The sequence below is a fragment of the Oncorhynchus mykiss genome, chromosome 23, assembly GCF_013265735.2.
Source record: "Oncorhynchus mykiss isolate Arlee chromosome 23, USDA_OmykA_1.1, whole genome shotgun sequence".
Taxonomy (NCBI): domain Eukaryota; kingdom Metazoa; phylum Chordata; class Actinopteri; order Salmoniformes; family Salmonidae; genus Oncorhynchus; species Oncorhynchus mykiss.
Window position 1 is genome coordinate 55,133,211 of NC_048587.1, and position 24,243 is coordinate 55,157,453.

Below are 24,243 nucleotides of genomic sequence, written 5' to 3' on the forward strand. Positions count from 1 at the left end.
CAGGAATATGTATTAATATGGGTGGTGTTAGTAATGCTGTCAGGAATATGTATTAATATGGGTGTTGTTAGTAATGCTCTGCCAGGAATATGTATTAATATAGGTGTTGTTAGTAATGCTCTGTCAGGAATATGTATTAATATGGGTGGTGTTAGTAATGCTGTCAGGAATATGTATTAATATGGGTGGTGTTAGTAATGCTGTCAGGAATATGTATTAATATGGGTGATGTTAGTAATGCTCCGTCAGGAATATGTATTAATATAGGTGTTGTTAGTAATGATCTGTCAGGAATATGTATTAATATGGGTGGTGTTAGTAATGCTGTCAGGAATATGTATTAATATGGGTGATGTTAGTAATGCTCCGTCAGGAATATGTATTAATATGGGTGTTGTTAGTAATGCTCTGTCAGGAATATGTATTAATATGGGTGTTGTTAGTAATGCTCTGTCAGGAATATGTATGTATTAATATGGGTGTTGTTAGTAATGCTCTGTCAGGAATATGTATTAATATAGGTGTTGTTAGTAATGCTGTCAGGAATATGTATTAATATGGGTGATGTTAGTTATTCTGTGTGTGTGTCTCATGTACTCTAATGACCCCTGGGGGTAATTGGCCAATCCTCAGGGGGTACTTGAGTAGACTCATGAGACCATAGACCTACTGGTAAAATGCACATGAGGGGGTACTTCAGGGGTTCACCGGACAGAGCAAAATTCAGTTGGTGGTATAGTAACCGAAAAAATGTTGGGACCCACTGCTCTAATGTACAATGTTCCTGTTAAATGAATGACCACCGTGACCCTCAGTGCTTTAGAATTGAGTCACATGATTCATCATGAAATCTTTAGAGGAAGGGTGGTAGTATTTATAAAAAAAAAAGGGAGGTTCTAAGATGAAGTTGTGGTGGTGTTGTTTGTGGAAGCAGTGGGTATTTGTTTGATGCTTGGATAGGATGAAACCTGAAAGCACAGCCTTATTTACCACCAGACCTGTAGGGGACTATAATCTAGGACCTGATGCAAGGGGTATCAGTTTGAATATAGTTCTCTAAATGGACAACGTTATGTCTCATTTCACTCCATTTTTTTTACTTTGTTGAAAGCCACAGATATTTGCAGTCATGCTTTCAGGAGCTTCTCTGTTTTCAAAGAGATACAAACATGACTTACTTTCAAGTTGAATTGAGAGATATAACTTCTGAGAAAGATGTGGCCTTATTGGGGGCTCCTAAATCCCAGTAGCTATTATACTTTGAATATTTGACTTGATGTTGTTCCCTTACTACATAAGGGAGGAAATGTACAAAACTAACTTGTACTTTCCAAGAACAACTCAGCTGCTCACTTTGTCATACGTATAAACTAGATGGTCTACACATATGCCATAATGCCTTGCCACATAATCAAAGGAAGTTACACAATCATTATTAAGTAAGTGACATTATTAAGTAAGTTACACTACATGGCTTTGTGCCTGTCTGCCTGGGCTCCACTACAGCCTGACCTGTTTTGCCACCAATGCTCCTTATAGGACACATCACTGCACTCTATACTCCTCTGTAAACTGGTCATCTCTGTATGCTCATCGCAAGTCACACTGGTTGATGCTTATTTATAAAACACTCTTAGGCCTCACTCCCCCCTATCTGAGATAGCTACTGCAGCCCTCATCCTCCACATACAACACCCATTCCTTCCAGTCACATTTTATTAAAGGTCCCCAAAGCACACACATTCCTGGGTCGCTCGTCTTTTCATTTCACTGCAGCTAGTGACTGGAACGAGCTGCAAAAAAACACTCGAACTGGACTGTTTTATCTCCAACCCTTTTTACTGACAGCTGTGGCTGCTTCGCATGATGTATTGTCTGTACCTTGCGTTTGTGCTATTGTCTGTGCCCAATAATGTTTGTACCGTGTTTTGTGCTGCTACCATGTTGTGCTGCTGCTATGTTGTTTTGCTACCATGTTGTTGTCATGTTGTGTTGCTACCATGCTGTGTTGTTGTCTTAGGCCTCTCTTTATGTAGTGTAGTGGTGTCTCTCTTGTCATGATGTGTGTTTTGTCCTGTATTTTTTTATTTTAATCCCTGCCCCTGTCGCTGCAGGATGCCTTTAGCCTTTTGGTAGGTCGTCATTGTAAATGAGAATTTGTTGTTTAACTGACTTGCCTAGTTAAATACAGGTTACATAAATAAAGAGAGGGCTGTGTTCTGCCAGGGCCGCAGACACTGATTCAGACTTATGGTGAGACTCAGAACAGACATAGCTGAGCGGCCCATTTGGGGCCCGTAACCTCTGACCTCTAGATACTGATCCCCAGTGTTCTCCTCTTTGTGAACCTACAGACGGCAGAGAGCCTAAGAGGAGTGAGAGGCCTATGGAGGATGGTCTGGGTCCTGAGCCCAGCTACTTTGAGATCCCCACCAAGGAGTCTCAGATGGCTGAGGACAGCATTCATGAAATCCCTACCAAAGACACTGAGGGGGCTGCTGCTACCACCGCCAGCAGCGCTCAGGGCCACGCCTCTCCTCACGCCTTCACCATCGAGTTTGATGACACCTCCCCTGGCAAGGTCAGGATTAAGGACCATGTGTCCAAACTGACTCCGGACCACCGGCCCCGGCCTAAGAAGGCCCCCCAGCCGGGGAGCAAGGACCTCAGCACACTACAGGCCGCCATGATGGCCTCTGAGAGCAAGGTGGCTGATTGGCTGGCCCACAATGACCCCCCCACGGTGCACAGTGAGTCCACAGAGGAGGACAGCAAGAGCATCAAGAGCGATGTCCCCGTCCACTTCCACAGGCTCAAAGGTGAGGGCCATATCCTGCCTGCTTGTCTTTCTCTCTGTCCCACAATTTCTGTTGCTAGATCAGCACGTATTTCCTCCCTTTAGCCACACTACAGTATCATCTACTAACTGTTGTATATCTGACCTTGCTAACCTCACAATGTTGCTGATCTGATCATCATGTGTTTTACTGCTAAAAGCCATGAGTGTTTGAGTTATTTTAGGAGTTTTTTTGCGAGATCTTGTAAAATGTATCCTCTTAATAAAGCTCATCCCGTACTCGCTAAAATTTTTTTTTTTAATATTATCATCTAAAGTAAGACTAGTGTTTACCTCGAAACGCCTAGAATAGCGGCTCTACTGATGCAGTAATGACCATTATTAATGACCATGACCATTAACCAACCAGACTTCAATTACGCATACCTGGTCATGTAACCTACTGTATGGCCCATACCTGTCAATGTCCTCAGGCTGGTCATGTAACCAACTGTATGGCCCATACCTGTCAATGTCCTCAGGCTGGTCATGTAACCAACTGTATGGCCCATACCTGTCAATGTCCTCAGGCTGGTCATGTAACCTACTGTATGGCCCATACCTGTCAATGTCCTCAGGCTGGTCATGTAACCTACTGTATGGCCCATACCTGTCAATGTCCTCAGGCTGGTCATGTAACCTACTGTATGGCCCATACCTGTCAATGTCCTCAGGCTGGTCATTGTAAATATAATTTGTTCTTAACTGACTTGCCTAGTTAAATAAAGGTAAAATATGTAGATTTAAATATGGCCCATACCTGTCATTGTTCTCAGGCTTTTCATCTAATCTACTGTATGCTGTGTGTTTTGGAGCAGGAGATCCTTGCTTAGCCTTGGTTCTGATCTTTCCGACATTAAAGAATTACTTCCACTTTTCTAATGCCTGTAGCTGCAGTACAGCAGGCAGTCAGACAGGAGAGAAGGCAGGAAAGGCCATGGCCTGTTTACTCCTCCTGTAGGCAGTCAGACAGGAGGGAAGGCAGGAAAGGCCATGGCCTGTTTACTCCTCCTGTAGGCAGTCAGACAGGAGAGAAGGTAGGAAAGACCATGGTGTGTTTACTCCTCCTGTAGGCAGTCAGACAGGAGAGAAGGCAGGAAAGACCATGGTGTGTTTACTCCTCCTGTAGGCAGTCAGACAGGAGAGAAGGTAGGAAAGACCATGGTGTGTTTACTCCTCCTGTAGGCAGTCAGACAGGAGAGAAGGCAGGAAAGACCATGGCCTGTTTACTCCTCCTGTAGGCAGTCAGACAGGAGAGAAGGCAGGAAAGACCATGGTGTGTTTACTCCTCCTGTAGGCAGTCAGACAGGAGAGAAGGCAGGAAAGACCATGGTGTGTTTACTCCTCCTGTAGCCTGATCTGGCTTTCATCCTGCTAGAAGGCTTTACACGCTACTCATCTGAATGGCTTACAGTATCTAGCTGTATGATTCTTCTTCTCAAGGTGACTCTGCGCAGACAAAATTCCCTGTGATGTCATATCATCTCCATGATGATATGATGTAACTCTAAAGGTCCCTTATATTAAATATTGTCTGTTCATGTATTTGTATTAAGGTCCCCACCCTGAATCAAATAAAGTCCAACCTTCCTTTGTACTGTATATCAGTGACGGAGACACTCTATGACTATCTATGTACATCCTCCCACTCTGATTCTAATGATTCTTCATTCTTAAATCTCTCAGCCTTCCATTTACAGTAATACAAGAGAGACTAGGCATGGCTTTGTTAATGGCAGTCCGAATTGTCTACTTCCTCAGGATTAGTCCCCAGCACTTCTAAATCCCCCAGCCATCTCCCAGCTCTGACACCCATTGACTGAGCTTAGCATGGATGGCACAGTAGGCCACCTGCCTTTCTGCCTGCCTCACCCATTCTCCACTCTCCCTGCATACAGCACTCATTTTCTGCTGTACACCAAGGAGCCAAGCCACATCCATCCCATCTCCTTAATGATTCATCCACATAGTGCTTTAGTTGTTTCATATTTTAATTGGAGCCTTGCCACTATCACTGTCTGCATCTTCATGACCATCTCTGGGCCTTTTGTGGGACGCTGTTTGACAGGACTCAATAGAGAGTGTGGGCTGGGTGCTAGCTACTCTTTGGAGCTGGCTAATTAAATGACTGCTAATTTCTGGTGTACGATAGCTGTGCCTGGGGGTGGGGTGCAGACAGAGTGGTATAAATTGAGATTTATGAAGCACATAGCACGTACAAAAGTAAAGTCAGAGGCTGAGCTGCTGAGTGCTACAGCGCATACGGTATTGGGGCGACAGGGTAGCCTAGGGTAGCCTAGAGCGTTGGACTAGTAACCGAAAGGTTGCAAGTTCAAATCCCCGAGCTGACAAGGTACAAATCTGTCATTCTGCCCCTTAACAGGCAGTTAACCCACTGTAACCTACTGTTCCATTGAAAATAAGAATTTGTTCTTAACTAACTTGCCTAGTAAAATATTGGCTGCTGTACAGGCGTTTCTCCTGTACTTGATTTATGGGGTGTATTCTGAAGCTGTACCTTCCAGAGGCTATTGTGGGAGTCTAGCTGTGGGATCGAGGGGAGGAAGAAACAGGGGTCGGTGTTGTGGTTGGAGTTCTCATGCTGCAGGCGGTCAGGACTGTGAACTTTGGAGGTGTGCATGTTTGTGTGAGGCATGTTCAGTGGAGCTCAGTGCAGTCATCAGCCCAGGGACAGACAGCTGTGTGTGAGGCGTGCTCAGTGGTGCTCAGTGCAGTCATCAGCCCAGGGACAGAGAGCTGTGTGTGAGGCGTGCTCAGTGGTGCTCAGTGCAGTCATCAGCCCAGGGACAGAGAGCTGTGTGTGTGTGAGGCGTGCTCAGTGGTGCTCAGTGCAGTCATCAGCCCCAGGGACAGAGAGCTGTGTGTGTGTGAGGCGTGCTCAGTGCAGTCATCAGCCCCAGGGACAGAGAGCTGTGTGTGAGGCGTGCTCAGTGGTGCTCAGTGCAGTCATCAGCCCCAGGGACAGAGAGCTGCGTGTGTGTGAGGCGTGCTCAGTGCAGTCATCAGCCCCAGGGACAGAGAGCTGTGTGTGAGGCGTGCTCAGTGGTGCTCAGTGCAGTCATCAGCCCCAGGGACAGAGAGCTGTGTGTGTGTGAGGCGTGCTCAGTGGTGCTCAGTGCAGTCATCAGCCCCAGGGACAGAGCTGTGTGTGTGTGAGGCGTGCTCAGTGCAGTCATCAGCCCCAGGGACAGAGAGCTGTGTGTGTGTGAGGCGTGCTCAGTGGTGCTCAGTGCAGTCATCAGCCCCAGGGACAGAGAGCTGTGTGTATGTGAGGTGTGCTCAGTGCAGTCATCAGCCCCAGGGACAGAGCTGTATGTGTGTGAGGCGTGCTCAGTGCAGTCATCAGCCCCAGGGACAGAGCTGTATGTGTGTGAGGCGTGCTCAGTGCAGTCATCAGCCCCAGGGACAGAGAGCTGTGTGTATGTGAGGCGTGCTCAGTGCAGTCATCAGCCCCAGGGACAGAGCTGTGTGTATGTGAGGCGTGCTCAGTGCAGTCATCAGCCCCAGGGACAGAGAGCTGTATGTGTGTGAGGCGTGCTCAGTGCAGTCATCAGCCCCAGGGACAGAGAGCTGTGTGTGTGTGAGGCGTGCTCAGTGCAGTCATCAGCCCCAGGGACAGAGCTGTGTGTGTGTGAGGCGTGCTCAGTGCAGTCATCAGCCCTAGGGACAGAGAGCTGTATGTGTGTGAGGCGTGCTCAGTGCAGTCATCAGCCCTAGGGACAGAGAGCTGTATGTGTGTGAGGCGTGCTCAGTGCAGTCATCAGCCCCAGGGACAGAGAGCTGTGTGTGTGTGAGGCGTGCTCAGTGCAGTCATCAGCCCTAGGGACAGAGAGCTGTATGTGTGTGAGGCGTGCTCAGTGCAGTCATCAGCCCTAGGGACAGAGAGCTGTATGTGTGTGAGGCGTGCTCAGTGCAGTCATCAGCCCCAGGGACAGAGAGCTGTGTGTGTGTGAGGCGTGCTCAGTGCAGTCATCAGCCCCAGGGACAGAGCTGTGTGTGTGTGAGGCGTGCTCAGTGCAGTCATCAGCCCTAGGGACAGAGAGCTGTATGTGTGTGAGGCGTGCTCAGTGCAGTCATCAGCCCCAGGGACAGAGCTGTGTGTGTGTGAGGCGTGCTCAGTGCAGTCATCAGCCCTAGGGACAGAGAGCTGCATGTGTGTGAGGCGTGCTCAGTGCAGTCATCAGCCCCAGGGACAGAGAGCTGTATGTGTGTGAGGCGTGCTCAGTGCAGTCATCAGCCCCAGGGACAGAGAGCTGTGTGTGTGTGAGATGTGCTCAGTGCAGTCATCAGCCCCAGGGACAGAGCTGTGTGTGTGTGAGGCGTGCTCAGTGGTGCTCAGTGCAGTCATCATCCCTAGGGACAGAGAGCTGCATGTGTGTGAGGCGTGCTCAGTGCAGTCATCAGCCCTAGGGACAGAGAGCTGCATGTGTGTGAGGCGTGCTCAGTGCAGTCATCAGCCCCAGGGACAGAGAGCTGTATGTGTGTGAGGCGTGCTCAGTGCAGTCATCAGCCCCAGGGACAGAGAGCTGTGTGTGTGCGGACGGGAAAGCAAGACGAGCCTGAAGCTGCTGAGTGTTAATATTCATGTTCTCAGGTGGGTCTCAGAAATACAATGTATGGAAAAGGGGCTGGAGAGGGTTCACTTTGTTGTTTGTGACGTAAATGAACAGGTTAATCTGTTACGTTTTGGTGGTTTTAGTCTCTGTTAACCTGTAGAAGGTTAACAATATGTTATGTTGTGAATGTTGTGTGTTTTAAAACTGTGTGATGGAGATTTGACATTTGTCTATGTGTTAGTGTTTGCGCTGCTGTGCTGTGTACTATGGTTAATTGTTGTTTTGTTGGCTGTTCACCTTCCAATATTTTATATTATAGTTCACTTTGTTTCTTGTCAGAAAATTGTATATAGTATGTATAACCTGGAAGTAGAAGCCTAAGTATTGTTGTCCATTAGTTTACTACAATTAGGGGAGGGGTGGTAGGGTTAGGGGAAAACAATAAAGAAATATATATATATATAGTGCATTCAGAAAGTATTTAAATCCTTTGACTTTTTCCACGTTTTGTTACGTTACAGCCTTATTCTGAAATGAATAAAAATAAATCATCAATCTACACACAATACCCCATAATGATGAAGCGAAAACAGGTTTTTAGAAATATTTCCTAATCTATTAAAAATAAAAACAGAAATACCATATTTACTTAAGTATTCAGACCCCTTGCTCTGAGACTCAAAATTTAGCTCAGGTGCATCCTGTTTCCATTGATCATTGACCAAGCCATGAAGTCTTGTCCATAGAGCTCCGAGACAGGAATGTGTCAAGGCACAGATCTGGGGAAGTGTACCAAAACATTGAAGGTCCCCAAGAACACAGTGGCCTCCATCATTCTTCAATAGAAGAAGTTTGGAACCACCAAGACTCTTCCTAGAGCTGGCAGCACAGCCAAACTGAGTAATCGGAGGAGAGGGGCCTTGGTCAGGGAGGTGACCAAGAACCCGTTGGTCACTCTGACAGAGCTCCAGAGTACCTTTGTGGAGATGGTAGAACCTTCCAGAAGAACAACCATCTATGCAACACTCCACCAATCAGGCCTTTATGGTAGAGTGGCCAGATAGAAGCCACTCCTCAGTAAAAGGCATATAACAGCAAGGTTCTCTGGTCTGATGAAACCAAGATTGAACTCCTTGGCCTGAATGCCAAGCGTTACGTCTGGAGGAAACCAGGCATCATCCCTACGGTGAAGCATGCTGGTGGCAGCATCATGCTGTGGGGATGAACGGAGGGAAAGATGAATGGAGCAAAGTACAGAGGAATCCTGCTCCAGAATGCTCAGGACCTCAGACTGGTGCGAAGGTTCACCTTCCAACAGGACAGCAACCCTAAGCACATAGCCAAAACAACGCAGGGGTGGCTTCGGGACAAGTCTCTATATGTCCTTGAGTCGCACAGCTAGAGCCCCGACTTGAACCCGTAATCTCTGCCAAAGATGATTCAACAAAGTATTGTGTAAAGGGTCTGAATACTTATATACATTTTATATTTCAGTTTTTAAAAATACAGTTTTTTCTTTGTCATTATGGGGTATTTTGTGTGGATTGATGAGTTAACCACGTTGATTGTCTCTGTACTGTGTTGTAGGGTTAACTGTGTTGATTGTTTCTGTACTGTGTAGTAGATTTAACTGTTTTGTTTTTGCTTGATGTGTGCTGTGTGTGATGAGGTGGAGTGGAGGAGATGCAGTCTGACTCATGTGGGGCCGGCGGTGTTGTGGCCGGGGCCAGCCACCTCTAGTCACCCAGAGACACGCAGCATTGTGAGGCTCCTAACAGATTGTTTGTCTGCTGCTGCATGAAAGGCCTCTGTTTCCAGAGTGGCCTGGTAATATTCTGTCTCTGAACCCACCACTGTCACGTCTGACTGCATGCTACTTCCTGAGCCCCCGCTTTCCCTCCCTCTTCCCTTCCTGCTCCAGCTCCACCCTCCAACCCCCTCCCCTCTCCCCCTCTGCCCACATGGAGGCAGGGCTAGTAGTACTGTGGCTGGGTGAAGTCTGGAGACATTAGATTCCATCATAGAGGACTATCTGTCCTTTCTCTAGGTCATGAATAGCAGTTGAAAGGTCAGAGGTTAGATGTTATGGGTCTGTGCTCTCCTCCTGTCTTGCTTCTCCCAGGCAGCAAGCATGAGGACGGTACCCAGAGTGACTCTGAGAACGGGATTGGCCTGCGCTTCGGCAGCCGGAGGCTGGCTCTGGAGGAGAGGCTGAGGTCGGCGCAGGGAGGTCAGTGGGGTCGGACTACCGGCAACAGGACTACCTTCATGATCGAATTCTACAATGATGACAACCCCCGCAAGCGACGCTCCTACTCCTTCTCACAGACTGCACCGCTGCTTGGGGGTGCGGCCAGGGAGGCTCTTTGCCCCACCCCCCCCTCCCACTCTAAGGCCCCTTCCACCATGACCACAGACTTCAGTAAGGCCCCGTTATCAGCTGCCCTGATAGCGGGAGCCCCCACTGCCGCCCGAGTTCTGATGAAGCAGAGGTCTGAGGACCAGAGCATAGGGAGGAGCTCGGTCAGTACAGGCCACCAGACCACTGAGCCCAGCCCCAGTGAGGAGGGTCTGAGGACCCCTCGGTCTCAGGGGGACAGGGACAGGGAGCAGGAGGATGACCAGAGTGATAAGGGAACCTACACCATCGAGTTGGAGAACCGCAACCCTGAGGAGGAGGAGGCCAGGCGCATGATAGACAAGGTATGGTCAGCTTTCTGATGTATATTCACACTCCGCTCAAGGATATATCCTTGTGGGTTGGGTTGCTGTGAAAATCGTAAGGATCACAAATGTAATTTTATTTTTATATTATCTGAATTGCATGTAGGAAAGCTGACTTGGTTTGAAAGTAAGAATGACCAAGTTCTCCGTGCTATTTTTCTATGGTTTTCTGAAATATCCTCCATAAATAACGTCCACTAAGCATGCTGAGCTTTTGAGCTGTAATGACCTGTCGTCACATTGATCTATTACATTGCTATTTTTCAAATGAGAAGCATTTGACTAAGTCCTCTAGTCCTCTGTGACCCATGGGTAAAGGGAAATTGGATTTCATTTCGTAATGTATTTCATGTCCAACAATGTGGTCATTACTAGACTATTTAAAATGTTTACCTTGTACAATATGTAATCTAAAATTCCTTTCAAACGTTGGTGCAGTGAAGTTCTTGATCAGGCACTTTCACTAATACTAAAATGTTCAATAGTATAGCAATAAAGAAATGTCACTGTTAGTATTAGGAAATGGTACATCTCGCCCTGAGATGGGGGTCTATTTCCCTCAAGTCTCTCTGTTCTTATTAGGATTAGCTCATATGAACAGCCATACACATTAAGAGAGTGGGCTATCATACACTCTTAGGAAAAAAAGGTGCTATCTAGAACCTTAAAGGTTTCTTCAGCTGTCCCCATAGAAGAACCTTTTGAAGAACCCTTTTTGGTTCCAGGTAGAACCCAAAAGGGTTCCATGTAGAACCCTTTCCACAGAGGGTTCTACATGGAACCAAAAAGGGCTATCGTACAATCAAAGAACTCTTTTGGAACCCATTTTTCTAAGAGTGTAGTGTGTATTACTTGTCTGGCCCAATCCAGCGTAACAGCTGCCATCATAAAAACACACGATTAAAACCACATAAATCCTTTAAAGGAATAATCCACTCAAAAACTATATTTTAGAATTTGTTTCATTAGTCCACTACTGATACAGTCCCAAAATGTTTTGCATGTCAGCAATCAAGTTGTCAAGATATATGACTTTCAAAAAGTAAATTATAACTTGCCACATCATCACGCGTTTTTCATCATATGGTGCATTTTGTGTCATGGTTATGTGGCAAGTTACAATTAGCTTTTTGAAAGTCCAATATCTTGAAAACTTGATTGCTGACATGCAAAACATTTTGGGACTGTACCCCTTTGAAGAACCCTTTTGGGTTACATGTAGAACCCTTTCCACAGAGGGTACTACATAAATCCCAAAGGGGTTCTACCTGGAATCAAAAGGGGGGGACAGCGCAAGAACCCTTTTGGGAGTCTTTTTTCTGCTCAGTCTGATCACAGCTGTAGAGCAAATCTAACGGGCTCCAAATGGCATTTTCAGGCTCACAATCAAGCTCTCTCCATTATTTGCTCATGTAACAGCTGCCTGTGTGCTTTCTCATGCTGAATGAAACGATTTCTAGAAGGGAGATTCTCGGAAGTAGAGGAGAGTTTACTGCTGCGGCTTAAGATTACCCCAAATAAACTTGGTTTAAACATGTTGCCCTGATATGTACTTTATTCACTCATTAAACATGTATTTGGGACATAAAATATGGTATTTGGGGCATGGATGAATAGGGGAGTGGGTTGGGGGGTGGCATTGGTGGCAGGTAGCCTAGTGGTTAGAGCATTGGGCCACTAATCGAAAGGTTGCTAGATTGAATCCCTGAGCTGACAAGGTAAAAGTCTGTTGTTCTGCCCCTGAACAAAGCAGTTAACCCACTGTTCCTAGGCCGTCACTGTAAATAAGAGTTTGTTCTTAACTGACTTGCCTAGTTAAATAAAATAATTGGTTGTCAGTTGTATTCAGAGCATGGACTGGGTAGTCTTCTCTAAACTAGAAGTGTGATTATGGTAATTCCTATAATTAGCTGACACACTAATTGGCACACTGCTCTTTGTTATTTTTTTACATGGCTGTAATGTGTGTTCTTTCTAGTGCTGTTACCATGGCACTGGCCTTGTGTGGATGTATGGGGCTGTCTCTGGCCCTCATGTTGGTCCAATATCAGCCACCTTTATCTATTGAGTAGAGTAGACTACAGTGGAAAGTCATGTAGCTCTTTATTACCTTAATACTCAGGTGTTCGGGATGGAGCAGAACCAGGATCTGTCTGTCTCAGGACCAGTAGCACTACAACAAGGAGGAGGGGGGAAGAAGGAGAGGAAGACCACAGAGATGGGAGAAACGGTGAAACCAAGCTGCCTTCCATCTGAGGTAAAACACCCCTTCCATAGTGACAAAAATGATTGCACCCAATCTCTCACGGCTTTTAGTCATCATAGCCTGCCAGGCTACCAACACCTGATGGCATCTATCTCATTCAGTGATGTGATGCTTGAAATGTATCCATCACCAACATTCATTATTATGGCCCTGACATACTTGGGTTGAGTTACTCGCTGTCTCTTCCCCTGACCCTCAGACTCCTTCTTAGGGATGGGACAGCCTTTGAAAACTGTTGAGTGTTAATATGCCAAAATACCATTTATTTTCCAGTAGAACTCCTATTGTTTTAGTTTTCTGAGGAGAGTGATGCACAAACCACCCACTACACACACACTGGTTGAATCAACATTGCTTCCACGTAATTTCAATGAAATTGCATTGTTGGTCAAGGGCTTATAGGTAAGCATTTTACGGTGTTGTATTCAGCGCATGTGACAAATAGTTTGATTTGAATAGACGTTGAATTGATGTCTGTGCCCAGTAGGCAGGAATGAGAGGCAGAGATCACAAAAAGTTAACAATGCTGGTGCTGATTTCCTCATGACAGAGCAAAAATATAAACGCAACATGCAAAACATTTCCAAGATTTTACTGAGTTACAGTTCATAGAAGGAAATCAGTCAATGTAAATATATTCATTAGGCCCTAATCTATGGATTTCACATGACTGGGCAGGGGCGCAGACATTTTTTAAACATTTTATTTAACAAGGTAGGCCAGTTGAGAACAAGTTCCCATTTACAACTGCGACCTTTATCAAAATAAAGCAAAGCAGTGCGACACATACAACATCACAGAGTTACACACGGAATAAACAAACATACAGTCAGTAACACAATAGAAAAGTCTATATACAGTCTGTGCAAATTAGGTAAGAAAAGGGAGATTAGGCAATAAATAGGCCGTTGTGGCGAAGGAATTACAATTTAGCAATTAAACACTGGAGTGATAGATGTGCAGAAGATGAATGTGCAAATAGAGATACTGGGGTGCAATTTGTTCCAGTCATTGGCAGAGTGAGCTGAGATAAGGCGGGGTTTTACCTAGCAAAGACTTATAGATGACCTGGAGCCAGTGAATTGGCGGCGAATATGAAGCGAGGGCCAGCCAACGAGAGCATACAGGTCGCAGTGGTGGGTAGTATATGGGGCTTCGGTGACAAAACTGATGGCGCTGTGATAGACTGCATCCAATTTGCTAAGTAGAGTGTTGGAGGCTATTTTGTAAATGACATCGCCAAAGTCAAGGATCGGTAGGATAGTCCGTTTTTGGCAGCATGAGTGCAGGATGCTTTATTGCAAGGTAAGAAGCCGATTCTAGATTTAATTTTGGATTGGAGATGCTTAATGTGAGTCTGGAAGGAGAGTTTACAGTCTAACCAGACACCTAGGTATTTGTAGTTGTCCACATATTCTAAGTCAGAACTGTCCAGAGTAGTGATGCTAGACAGGCAGGCAGGTGTGGGCAGCGATCGGTTGAAGAGCATGCATTTAGTTTTACTTGCATTTAAGAGCAGTTGGAGGCCACAGAAGGAGATTTGTATGGCATTGAAGCTCATCTGGAGGTTAGTTAACACCGTGTCCAAAGAAGGGCCAGAAGTATACAGAATGGTGTCATCTGCGTAGAGGTGGATCAGAGAATCACCAGCAGCAAGAGCAACATCATTGATGTATACAGAGAAAAGAGTTGGCCGAGAATTGAACCCTGTGGCACCCCCATAGAGACTGCCAGAGGTCCGGGCAACAGGATTTGACACACAGAACTCTATCTGAGAAGTAGTTGGTGAATCAGGTGAGGCAGTCATTTGAGAAACCAAGGCTGTTGAGTCTGCTGATAAGAATGTGATGATTGACAGAGTCGAAAGCCTTGCCCAGGTCGATGAATACAGCTGCATTGGATTTTCTTCGATGGCGTTTATGATATCGTTAAGGACCTGGAGCGTGGCTGAGGTGCACCCATGACCAGCTCGGAAAACAGATTGCAAAGTGGAGAAGGTACGGTGGGATTCGAAATGGTCGGTGATCTGTTTGTTAACTTGGCTTTCGAAGACCTTTTGAAAGGCAGGGTAGGATAGATATAGGTCTGTAACAGTTTGGATCTAAGGTGTCTCCCTCTTTGAAGAGGGGGATGACCACAGCAGCTTTCCAATCTTGAGGGATCTCAGACGATACAAATATCAAATCAAAAGAGAGGTTGAGCAGGCTAGTAATAGAGGTTGCGGTGGATAATTTTAGAAAGAGAGGGTCCAGATTGTCTAGCCCAGCTAATTTGTAGGGATCCAGATTTTGCAGCTCTTTCAGAACATCAGTTATCTGGATTTGGGTGAATGAGAAATGGGGAGGCTGTGGGAGGTGCAGAGCTGTTGACCGGGGTAGGGGTAGCCAGGTGGAAAGCATGGCCAGCCGTAGAAAAATGCTTACTGAAATTATCAACTATCGTGGATTTATTTGTGGCGACAGTGTTTCCTTAACTTAGTGCAGTGGGCAGCTGGGAGGAGGTGTCCCATGACTTTTTGGAGTTTGTGCTACAGGATGCAAATTTCTGTTTGAAAAAGCTAGCCTTTGCTTTCTTAACTGCCTGTGTATATTAGTTCCTAACTTCCCTGAAAATGTGCATATCGCAGGGGCTATTCGATGCTAATGCAGTACGCCACAGGATGTTTTTGTGCTGGTCAAGAGCAGTCGGGTCTGGAGTGAACCAAGGGCTACATCTGTTCCTGGTTCTAAATTTTTTGAATGGGGCATGCTTTTTTAAGATGGTGAGGAAAGCACTTTTAAAGAATAACCAGGCATCCTCTACTGATGGAATGAGATCAACATCCTTCCAGGATTCCCTGGCCAGGTCGATTAGAAAGGTCTGCTCACTGAAGTGTTTTAAGGAGCGTTTGACAGTGAGGAGGGTTGTTCGTCGCGGACCCGTTACGGACGCAGGCAATGAGGCAGTGGTCGCTGAGATCCAGGTTGAAGACAGCAGAGTGGAGAGAAACCTAGGCATTGAGTGACAATGAGAGAGGTTTTGTCTCTAGAGACACCATTTAAACCAGGCAAGGTCACCACATGTGTTGAAGGTGGAACAAAATGCTAGTTAAGGCATATTGAGCAGGGCTGGAGGCTCTACAGTGAAATAAGACAATAATCACTAACCAAAACAGCAATGGGCAATGCATATTGACATTAGGGAGAGGCATGCGTAGCCAAGTGATCATAGGGTCCAGTGTGTAGTTAAGCGAGCTGGAGGCACGGCGATTCAGACAGCTAGCGGGCCGGGTCTAGCAGTCTAGCAGAAGGGCCTTAGGGGGACGTCTCGAATTAATAGTCTGTTGAAGCCCTCTCGGACGATTACGTCAGTAGACCAGTCATGATGGATCGGCGGGGCTCCGTGTCAGCTGTAAAAGGTGTCCAGGCCAATTGGCAAAATAGCTATTGTAGCCCAAGCAGTGGCTGATCGACATCTGAGACATCTGTGCCGTTGTGTTGTGTGACAGAACTGAACATTTTAGAGTGGCCTTTTATTATCCCCAGCACAAGTTGCACCTGTGTTTTTTTGGGGTGGGGTTGTATTTTATTAGGATCCCCAAAAGGCTGTTGCTAAAGCAACAGCTACTTTTCCTGGGGTCCCCACAAAACATGAAACATAATACAGAATGACATAATACAGAACATCATTAGAGAAGAACAGCTCAAGGACAGAACTACATATGTTAATGATCATGCTGTTTAATCTGCTTCTTGATATGTATGCTACACCTGTCAGGTGGATGGATTATCTTGGCAAAGGACAAATGCTCACTAACAGGGATGTAAACACATTTATGCACACAATTTGAGAGAAATAAGCTTTTTTGCTTTTTATTTTAGCTCATGAAACATGGGACCAACACTTTACATGTTGCAATTACATTTTTGTTCAGTATATTTACAGATGATCCATTTCTCACAGGCGAAATAATCCTACAGCAACAGGAAATGTGAATTATTGTGTGGATTATAATGAATGGACATTTTTGTAGGCTTTGATACATTTTAGTTGGTGCAAATGAAGTCAGAAATGTTAGTGGAAATTACAAACTTTAGATTCCTTTTTAAATGCGAATAATATACACAAAATGCCCTGCAACAACATGGGGATCAAATTAATTACATCTGTTCTATAAATATAGGAAAGCAAGAGCTCCAGATTGCATTAAGATTACTCTATTGGAAGGGGAGTAGTTGTGTGTCAGCCAGGCACTCCCCGCGTCCTTGTTATTCACAGAGTAGGCCACTCAGTCTGTGACCTAGTTCATAGAGAGATGAGAAATGAAGCTCTGTCCCCTCCAGGCAAGTTCCATACAAGCCACAAAGGGAGGAAGGAGACTGTATATAGTCCACAATAGTCTAGGATGGTCTACAACAGTCTAGTATAGTCCACAACAGTCTAGTATAGTCCACAACAGTCTAGTGTAGTCGACAATAGTCTAGTATGGTCTACAATAGTCCACAATAGTCTAGTATGGTCTACAATAGTCTAGTATAGGCTACAACAGTCTAGTATAGTCCACAATAGTCTAGTATGGTCTACAATAGTCGAGTATGGTCTACAATAGTCTACAATAGTCTAGTATAGGCTACAACAGTCTAGTATGGTCTACAATAGTCTAGTATAGTCTACAATATGCTAAGATAGTCTACAACAGTTTAGTATAGTCCACAATAGTCTAGTATAGTCTACAATCATCAATCTGATTTAATGAACATTTTTTATGGACATATTTCTATTACAGCATATTGGATGACTGTCATTCATATTGCATATTGGAAGTTTACATACACTTAGGTTGGAGTCATTAAAACTCGTTTTTCAAGCACTCCACACATTTCTTGTTAACAAACTATAGTTTTGGCAAGTCAGTTGGACATCTACTTTGTGCATGACACAAGTAATTTTTCCAACAATTGTTTATAGACAGATTATTTCACTTATAATTCAATGTATCACAATTCCAGTGGGTCAGAAGTTTACATACACTAAGTTGACTGTGCCTTTAAACAGCTTGGAAAATTCCAGAAAATGATGTCACGACTTTAGAAGCTTCTGATAGGCTAATTGACATAACTTTTGTCAATTGGAGGTGTACCTGTGGATGTATTTCAAGGCCTACCTTTAAATTCAGTGCCTCTTTGCTTGACATCATGGGATAATCAAAAGAAATCAGCCAAGACCTCGGGAAAAAAAATTGTAGACCTCCACAACTCTGGTTCATCCTTGGGAGCAATTTCCAAACGCCTGAAGGTACCATGTTCATCTGTACAAACAATAGTACACAAGTATAAACACCATGGGACCACTTAGCCATCATACCGCAGGTGACGTATTTTGTCTCCTGGAGATGAACGAACATTGGTGCAGAAATTGCAAATCAATCCCAGAACAACGGCAAAGGACCTTGTGAAGATGCTGGAGGAAACGGGTACAAAAGTATCTATATCCACAGTAAAACGATTCCTATATCGACATAACCTGAAAGGCTGCTCAGCAAGGAAGAAGCCACTGCTCCAAAACCGCCATAAAAAAGCCAGACTACAGTTTGCAACTGCACATGGGGACAAAGATCGTACTTTTTGAGTTTATGTAAACCACTGGGAATGTGATGAAAGAAATACAAGTTTAAATAAATCATTATCTCTACTATTATTCTGACATTTCACATTCTTAAAATAAAGTGGTGATCCTAACTGACTTAAGACAGGGCATTTTTACTAGGATTAAATGTCAGGAATTGTGAAAAACTGAGTTTAAATGTATTTGGCTAAGGTGTATGTAAACTTCCGACTTCAACTGTAGGTACACACAGGTCGAGAGAAAGATTTGAGTTGACAGACAGTGACACATGGACAGACAGTGACACATTCATCCTTTCTCCCACAGTAGTCCTTTCTCCCACAGTAGTATTTCTAATCATGTTCAATTTAGCTCTCTCTTTTAAACTGAAGTGGACATGACTAAATTACATGACTAAATATGGTCATTTAATCTAATTCATGCAATTAATTTAAAGAATGTTTCCCAAAGTGCTACCTGGTCTAATTTAACAAGTAAAGTTATTCAAATGAAATGCTCATTCTCATTGGTTAATAAGTGTTGGTGGGGTTGAGTAGTGAAGGGATACATGCTGTCCTTTTCTCTCAGCTCAGGGTTGAACACCATTTCGTAATGTTCTCCATAGCAGTTTGTTTGTTGCGGCCTGTTTGTACAGGCAGTTGATTTAGGCTGTTCTGATAGTCTCTCTTTAGTCCCAGTAATCGAGAGTTGCTCTGTTTAGAGCTGGAAAAGGGGTAATCTCTAGGTATACTGCTTAGCATTCAAGCCCAGTCTGAGCTGAAGTAGGAGCCCTATTAAGGGGCTGAGCTTTAGAAACGCCATCATTTTTGTGAGATTTCGTATCCTGAATGTTGCTCCTATGGACAACTGTGTGAGACAAGCCATTTATTCTGAAATCCTGCATCTGTAATAAATTCAAGTATTGTTTTCTACAATCATGGGTCTTCATTCCCACCTATCACCTCCCTTGGCTACTCTGGGCCCTCTCTTCTACACCAGCTAATACGTAATGAGTATGATAACTCTTCAGGCTCATCACTTAAACATAAGACCACTCAGAGGTGAATGAATGGCAGCAGAGTTGTCTTCTGTGTCCTCCGCTACATGTGAGTACTTCCTCCAGCTCTAGGTGGCCAGTAGCAGGGATCCGGTTGATTTAGTAGGTTAACTGTAGTCTTTTCCCACAACCGCTGTTTCTCGAAATGGAGTGGAATGCCACGAGTCTGACAAGAGGCTAGGCTAACTGTGTCTGCGCTCTCTTCTCTCTTGTCAGAGTATGTCTGAGGACTCGGTGGCAGTGGGCAGTAGTCACTGGGTGTCTCAGTGGACCACTCCAGCTGCAAACCACACCAGAACCGACCCAGAGGGGTCTGGTGCTGAGTCACCTGCCTTCGTCCATCAGCAGAGAGGTACAGTAGGGCTCCTATATTTACCAAAATCAGGCTAATGTCAATCTGCAGCTGTCTTAACTAAGGTGTATTTTCATCACATAATGGCACTAAATTACTATGGTTGAGCAATATTTATTTAATTTGATTAAGAAATGTAGCTTTACTATTTGTTTTTTTCTTCCAGAAGCGGATGCCTTTGAGTCGGGCGTTTCCATCCGATGTACCAGCTCTGCCACCTCCAGTCTCACCGAGCGTAAACGCAGGACCCTCCCCCAGCTCCCCATCGACGACCCCCGGGCCAAGCCAGAGAAGAGCTTGTGCGGCCTGGGCCTGCATCGCTCAGAGATCGGGGAGAAACAGGATACGGAGCCCCAGGAAAAGGAGAGGCAGGTGGAGAATGAAGGAGACAGGGCGTGTTTTACCTCCATAGAGGAGGGGGATATGATGAACCAGAGCAAGGCCCCACTACAGGCCTCCTCCAAGCCCTCTCTCAGACCTATGAGCAGCAGTGAGAAGAGGTCCGAGGAGAGGAGGAGGCGGGCGGAGGATAGGATTCAGCACCACAGCAAAGGAGGAGGGGACAGGGGGGAGAAGTCAGGGGGCAAGTCTCTAGTCCGTCAGGGCAGCTTCACCATTGAGAAGCCCAGTGGTGTGGTGCCCATCGAGCTGATCCCTCGGATCAAAGGTGATGCCGGTGTCCTGGGCCGCGAGCACAGTGAGCGCAGTGACTCTGTGGGCAGCATGGACACAGCCACCCTGCTGAAGGACACAGAGGCTGTCATGGCCTTCTTGGAGGCCAAGCTGAGGGCTGAGAACAAACTGGACAGAGCCAACCGTGCAGGCTTCTTCTCCCCTGAGTCAGACGTGGACACGGCCAGCACCTACAACCAGGCGGAAGGGGAGGGAGAGAAGAAACCAGCTCACCAGAAACGCCGCTCCCTCAGCAGCCTGTACAAGGAGAAGAGCAACCTGGGCTCAACCTCCAAAACCGCTGCCAGCACCAACGCTCGCGAGCGCTTGGAGAGAAAGACCAAGACCAGAACTGATCCCAGCCGGCTAGATGCTCGCCGCTCCGTCCAGCCTGCCTCGTCGCGGGCACGCCAACCCTCCCAGGATCTCACAGATGACGAACAGACCTCGTCCTTCCCCATCTCCGACATTCTTTCCTCTGACCAGGAGAGTTTGCATAGTCGCACGTACGGCCGCAGCCACTTCACCTCTACGGATGACCTGCTACATTCCAAACTGGAAGCCAAATCCAGCTGCAAGACCAGCTCCAGTAAGTCTAGTAAGACTCTCCAGGCCGCCACAGCTTCCTCCCTGGGGAAACAGGCCTCTCTGCCCCAGCCACGGCCTACCAGAACCTCCCTGCTCCGCCGGGCCCGGCTGGGGGACACATCCGACACGGACCAGGCCGATGCAGACAGGATGTCTGTGGCCTCCGAGGTGTCCACCACCAGTTCCACATCCAAGCCTCCATCTGGTCGTAAAGGGCCCTCGCGGCTGGACATGTTGGCCCAGCCCAGGAGGACACGGCTGGGCTCCATCTCAGCCCGTAGTGACTCAGAGTGTACAGTAGGTCGGAGCAGCACCTCCTCCCCTCGCCTGTCTGCAGAGACCATACTGCGCCTGGGCCTCCGCTCCCCCACCGACAACAAACTGGCTCCTCGCATGAGGGCCAACAGTGTGTCCAAGCTGACCGAGGCCAAGTCCAGAATCAGCTCCTCCATCCACAGCACTCCCTCAGGTGAGATCATGCTCTCATCTCTGATAGGTTCACTCAGAAAATAAAGGACAGATTGAAACTCTCAGTATTTTATTATTTAATGTAAACATTTAAAGAACAAGTCAACTGTGTTTTTTTCATCCCGTTGTTTCCAAATCCCCCACACCCTCCATCCCACCGTACCTTCTCCGCTATGCAATCTGGTTTCCGAGCTGGTCACGGGTGCACCTCTGCCACGTTCAAGGTCCTAAATGATATCAGAACTGCCATCGATAAGAGACAGTACTGTGCAGCTGTATTCATAGACCTGGCCAAGACTTTCGACTCTGTCAATCCCCACATTCTTATCGGCAGACTCAACGGCCTTGGTTTCTCAAATGACTGCCTCGCCTGGTTCAACAACTACTTCTCAGACAGAGTTAAGTCTGCCAAATCGGAGGGCCTGTTGTCCGGACCTCTGGAAGTCTCTATGGGGGTTAAAAAACATGAGCTGGTGCACACCCCGAATAATAGTTTGTGTGGAGGTGCTGACTAACGGTGAATAAACTATAAACTATCAAAATAAAGTCACACACTCCTTGTATAATCTCCCAGAAATGTAGTGGGTATTTTTCAACGTTTCGGCATCACTGTGCCTTTCTCAGGGTAATGTCATGAATACTTAAACCAGGTTATGTAGACACTCAGTGCAAGCACCTGGTGCAAGTATTCATGACATTACCCTGAGGAAGTCACAGTGATGCCGAAACGTTGGTAAATACCCATTAAATTGCTGATTTTTTTGATAGTTTATAGTCTCCATGGGGGTGCCACAGGGTTCAGTTCTCGGGCCAACTCTCTTATCTGTATACATCAATGATGAAGCTCTTGCTGCTGGTGATTCTCTGATCCTGTTACGGTGCGTGAATGAGGACCCAAAAGCGACTTAACGTAAACAGAGCTTCTTTAATAACAAAACAAACGTAGGCTCAGATGGACCGGCAGATTCCGACGGGACAGGACAAGGTTGCAGCAAACATGACGATAGTCTGGTTCAGGCATGAACAACACAAACAAGAATCCGACAAAGACAGAAACAAAAACAGAGAGAGATATAGAGGACTAATCAGAGGGAAAAAGGGAACAGGTGGGAAAAGGGGTGACGAGGTAGTTAGGAGGAGACAAGGAACAGCTGGGGGAAAGAGGGGGAGAAAAGGTAACCTAATAACGACCAGCAGAGGGAGACAGGGTGAAGGGAAAGGACAGAAACAAGACACAACATGACAGATCCACTTCTACGCAGACGATAACATTCTGTATACTTCTGTCCCTTCTTTGGGCACTGTATGAACTATCCTCCAGATGAGCTTCAATGCCATACAACTCTCCTTCCGTGGCCTCCAACGGCTCTTAAATGCAAGTAAAGCTAAATGCATGCTCTTCAACCGATCGCTGCCCACACCTGCCTGTCCGTCCAGCATCACTACTCTGGACAGTTCTGACTTAGAATATGTGGACAAATACCTAGGTGTCTGGTTAGACTGTAAACTCTTCTACAAAATAGCCTCCAACGCTCTACTCCGCAAATTGGATGCCGTCTATCACAGTTTTGTCACCAAAGCCCCATATACTACCCAACACTGCGACCTGTATGCTCTTGTTGGCTGGCTCTTTCTTCATATTCGTCACCAAACCCACTGGCTCCAGGTCATCTATAAGTCTTTGCTAGGTAAAGCACCGCCTTATCTCAGCTCACTGGTCACCATAGCAGCACCCATCCGTAGCACGTGCTCCAACAGGTATATTTCACTGGTCACCCCCAAAGCTAATTCCGCCTTTTGTTCCAGTTCTCTGCTGCCAATGACTGGAACTAATTGCAAAAATCACTGAAGCTGGAGACTCATATCTCCCTCACTAACTTTAAGCACCAGCTGTCAGAACAGCTCACAGATCACTGCACCTATACATAGCCCATCTTGTAAATAGCCCATCCAACTACCTCATCCCCATACTGTTATTTATTTATTTTTGCTCCTTTGCACCCCAGTATCTCTACTTGCACATTCATCTTCAGCACATCTGTCACTCCGGTGTTTAATTGCTAAATTGTAGTTATTTCACCACTATAACCTATTTATTGCCTTAACTCCCTTATCTTACCTCATTTGCACACACTAGACTTTTTTTCTATTGTGTTATTGACTGTATGTTAGTTTATTCCGTGTGTAACTAACTCTGTTGATGTTTGTGTCGTACTGCTTTGCTTTATCTTGGCCAGGTCGCAGTTGTAAATGAGAACTTGTTCCCAACTAGCCTACGTGGTTAAATAAAGGTGAAATAAAAAATATAAAATCATGAAAATAATGTGGTGTGAAGGAATGTTTAGAATTGTTCCTCTTTTACATCATTGTGATTCTTGGATAGGCTTGCCCTTTTTCCTGTCCTGTCGTTGTCAGTGTTTGTCTTTGTCCGTGTGTGTTGTGGTCAGTGTTTGTCATTGTCCATGTGTGTGTTGTGGTCAGTATTTGTTCCTGTCCATGTGTGTGCTGTGGTCAGTGTTTGTCCTTGTCCTTGTGTGTGTTGTGTGGTGGTGTTTAGTGTGTGTGTGTGATGGTTTTTAGTGTGTGTGGTGGTGTTTAGTGTGTGTGTGTGTGTGGTGGTGGTTAGTGTGTGTGTGGTGGTGGTTAGTGTGTGTGTGTGGTGGTGGTTAGTGTGTGTGGTGGTGTTTAGTGTGGTGGTGTATAGTGTGGTTGTGTTGTGTGTGTGGTGGTGTATAGTGTGTGTGTGTGGTGGTGTATAGTGTGTGTGTGTGGTGGTGTATAGTGTGTGTGTGTGTGGTGGTGTATAGTGTGTGTGTGTGGTGGTGTTTAGTGTGTGTGTGTGTGTGTTTAGTGTGTGTGTGTGTGGTGGTGTTTAGTGTGTGTGGTGGTGTTTAGTGTGTGTGTGTGTGGTGGTGTTTAGTGTGTGTGTGTGGTGGTGTATAGTGTGTGTGTGTGGTGGTGTATAGTGTGTGTGTGTGGTGGTGTTTAGTGTGTGTGTGTGTGTGTTTAGTGTGTGTGTGTGTGGTGGTGTTTAGTGTGTGTGGTGGTGTTTAGTGTGTGTGTGTGTGGTGGTGTTTAGTGTGTGTGTGTGTGGTGGTGTTTTGTGTGTGTGGTGTTTAG

General features: G+C 45.9%; 1 protein-coding gene across 4 annotated transcripts in view; it reads left to right on the forward strand.

The window, feature by feature from the left end:
* Nucleotides 1-24,243, forward strand: part of LOC110502992 (centrosomal protein of 170 kDa) — a 98,352-nt gene that overhangs the window by 62,023 nt on the left and 12,086 nt on the right. For 3 of the 4 annotated variants that reach the window (XM_021581356.2, XM_021581355.2, XM_036960827.1), the window contains 5 exons: nt 2,355-2,819; nt 9,536-10,116; nt 12,260-12,394; nt 19,260-19,395; nt 19,562-21,124. In XM_021581356.2, the coding sequence (XP_021437031.2) occupies nt 2,355-2,819; nt 9,536-10,116; nt 12,260-12,394; nt 19,260-19,395; nt 19,562-21,124 (2,880 nt within the window). The remainder of the gene's footprint in view (nt 1-2,354; nt 2,820-9,535; nt 10,117-12,259; nt 12,395-19,259; nt 19,396-19,561; nt 21,125-24,243) is intronic. The other variant, XM_036960826.1, reaches the window with a different exon arrangement.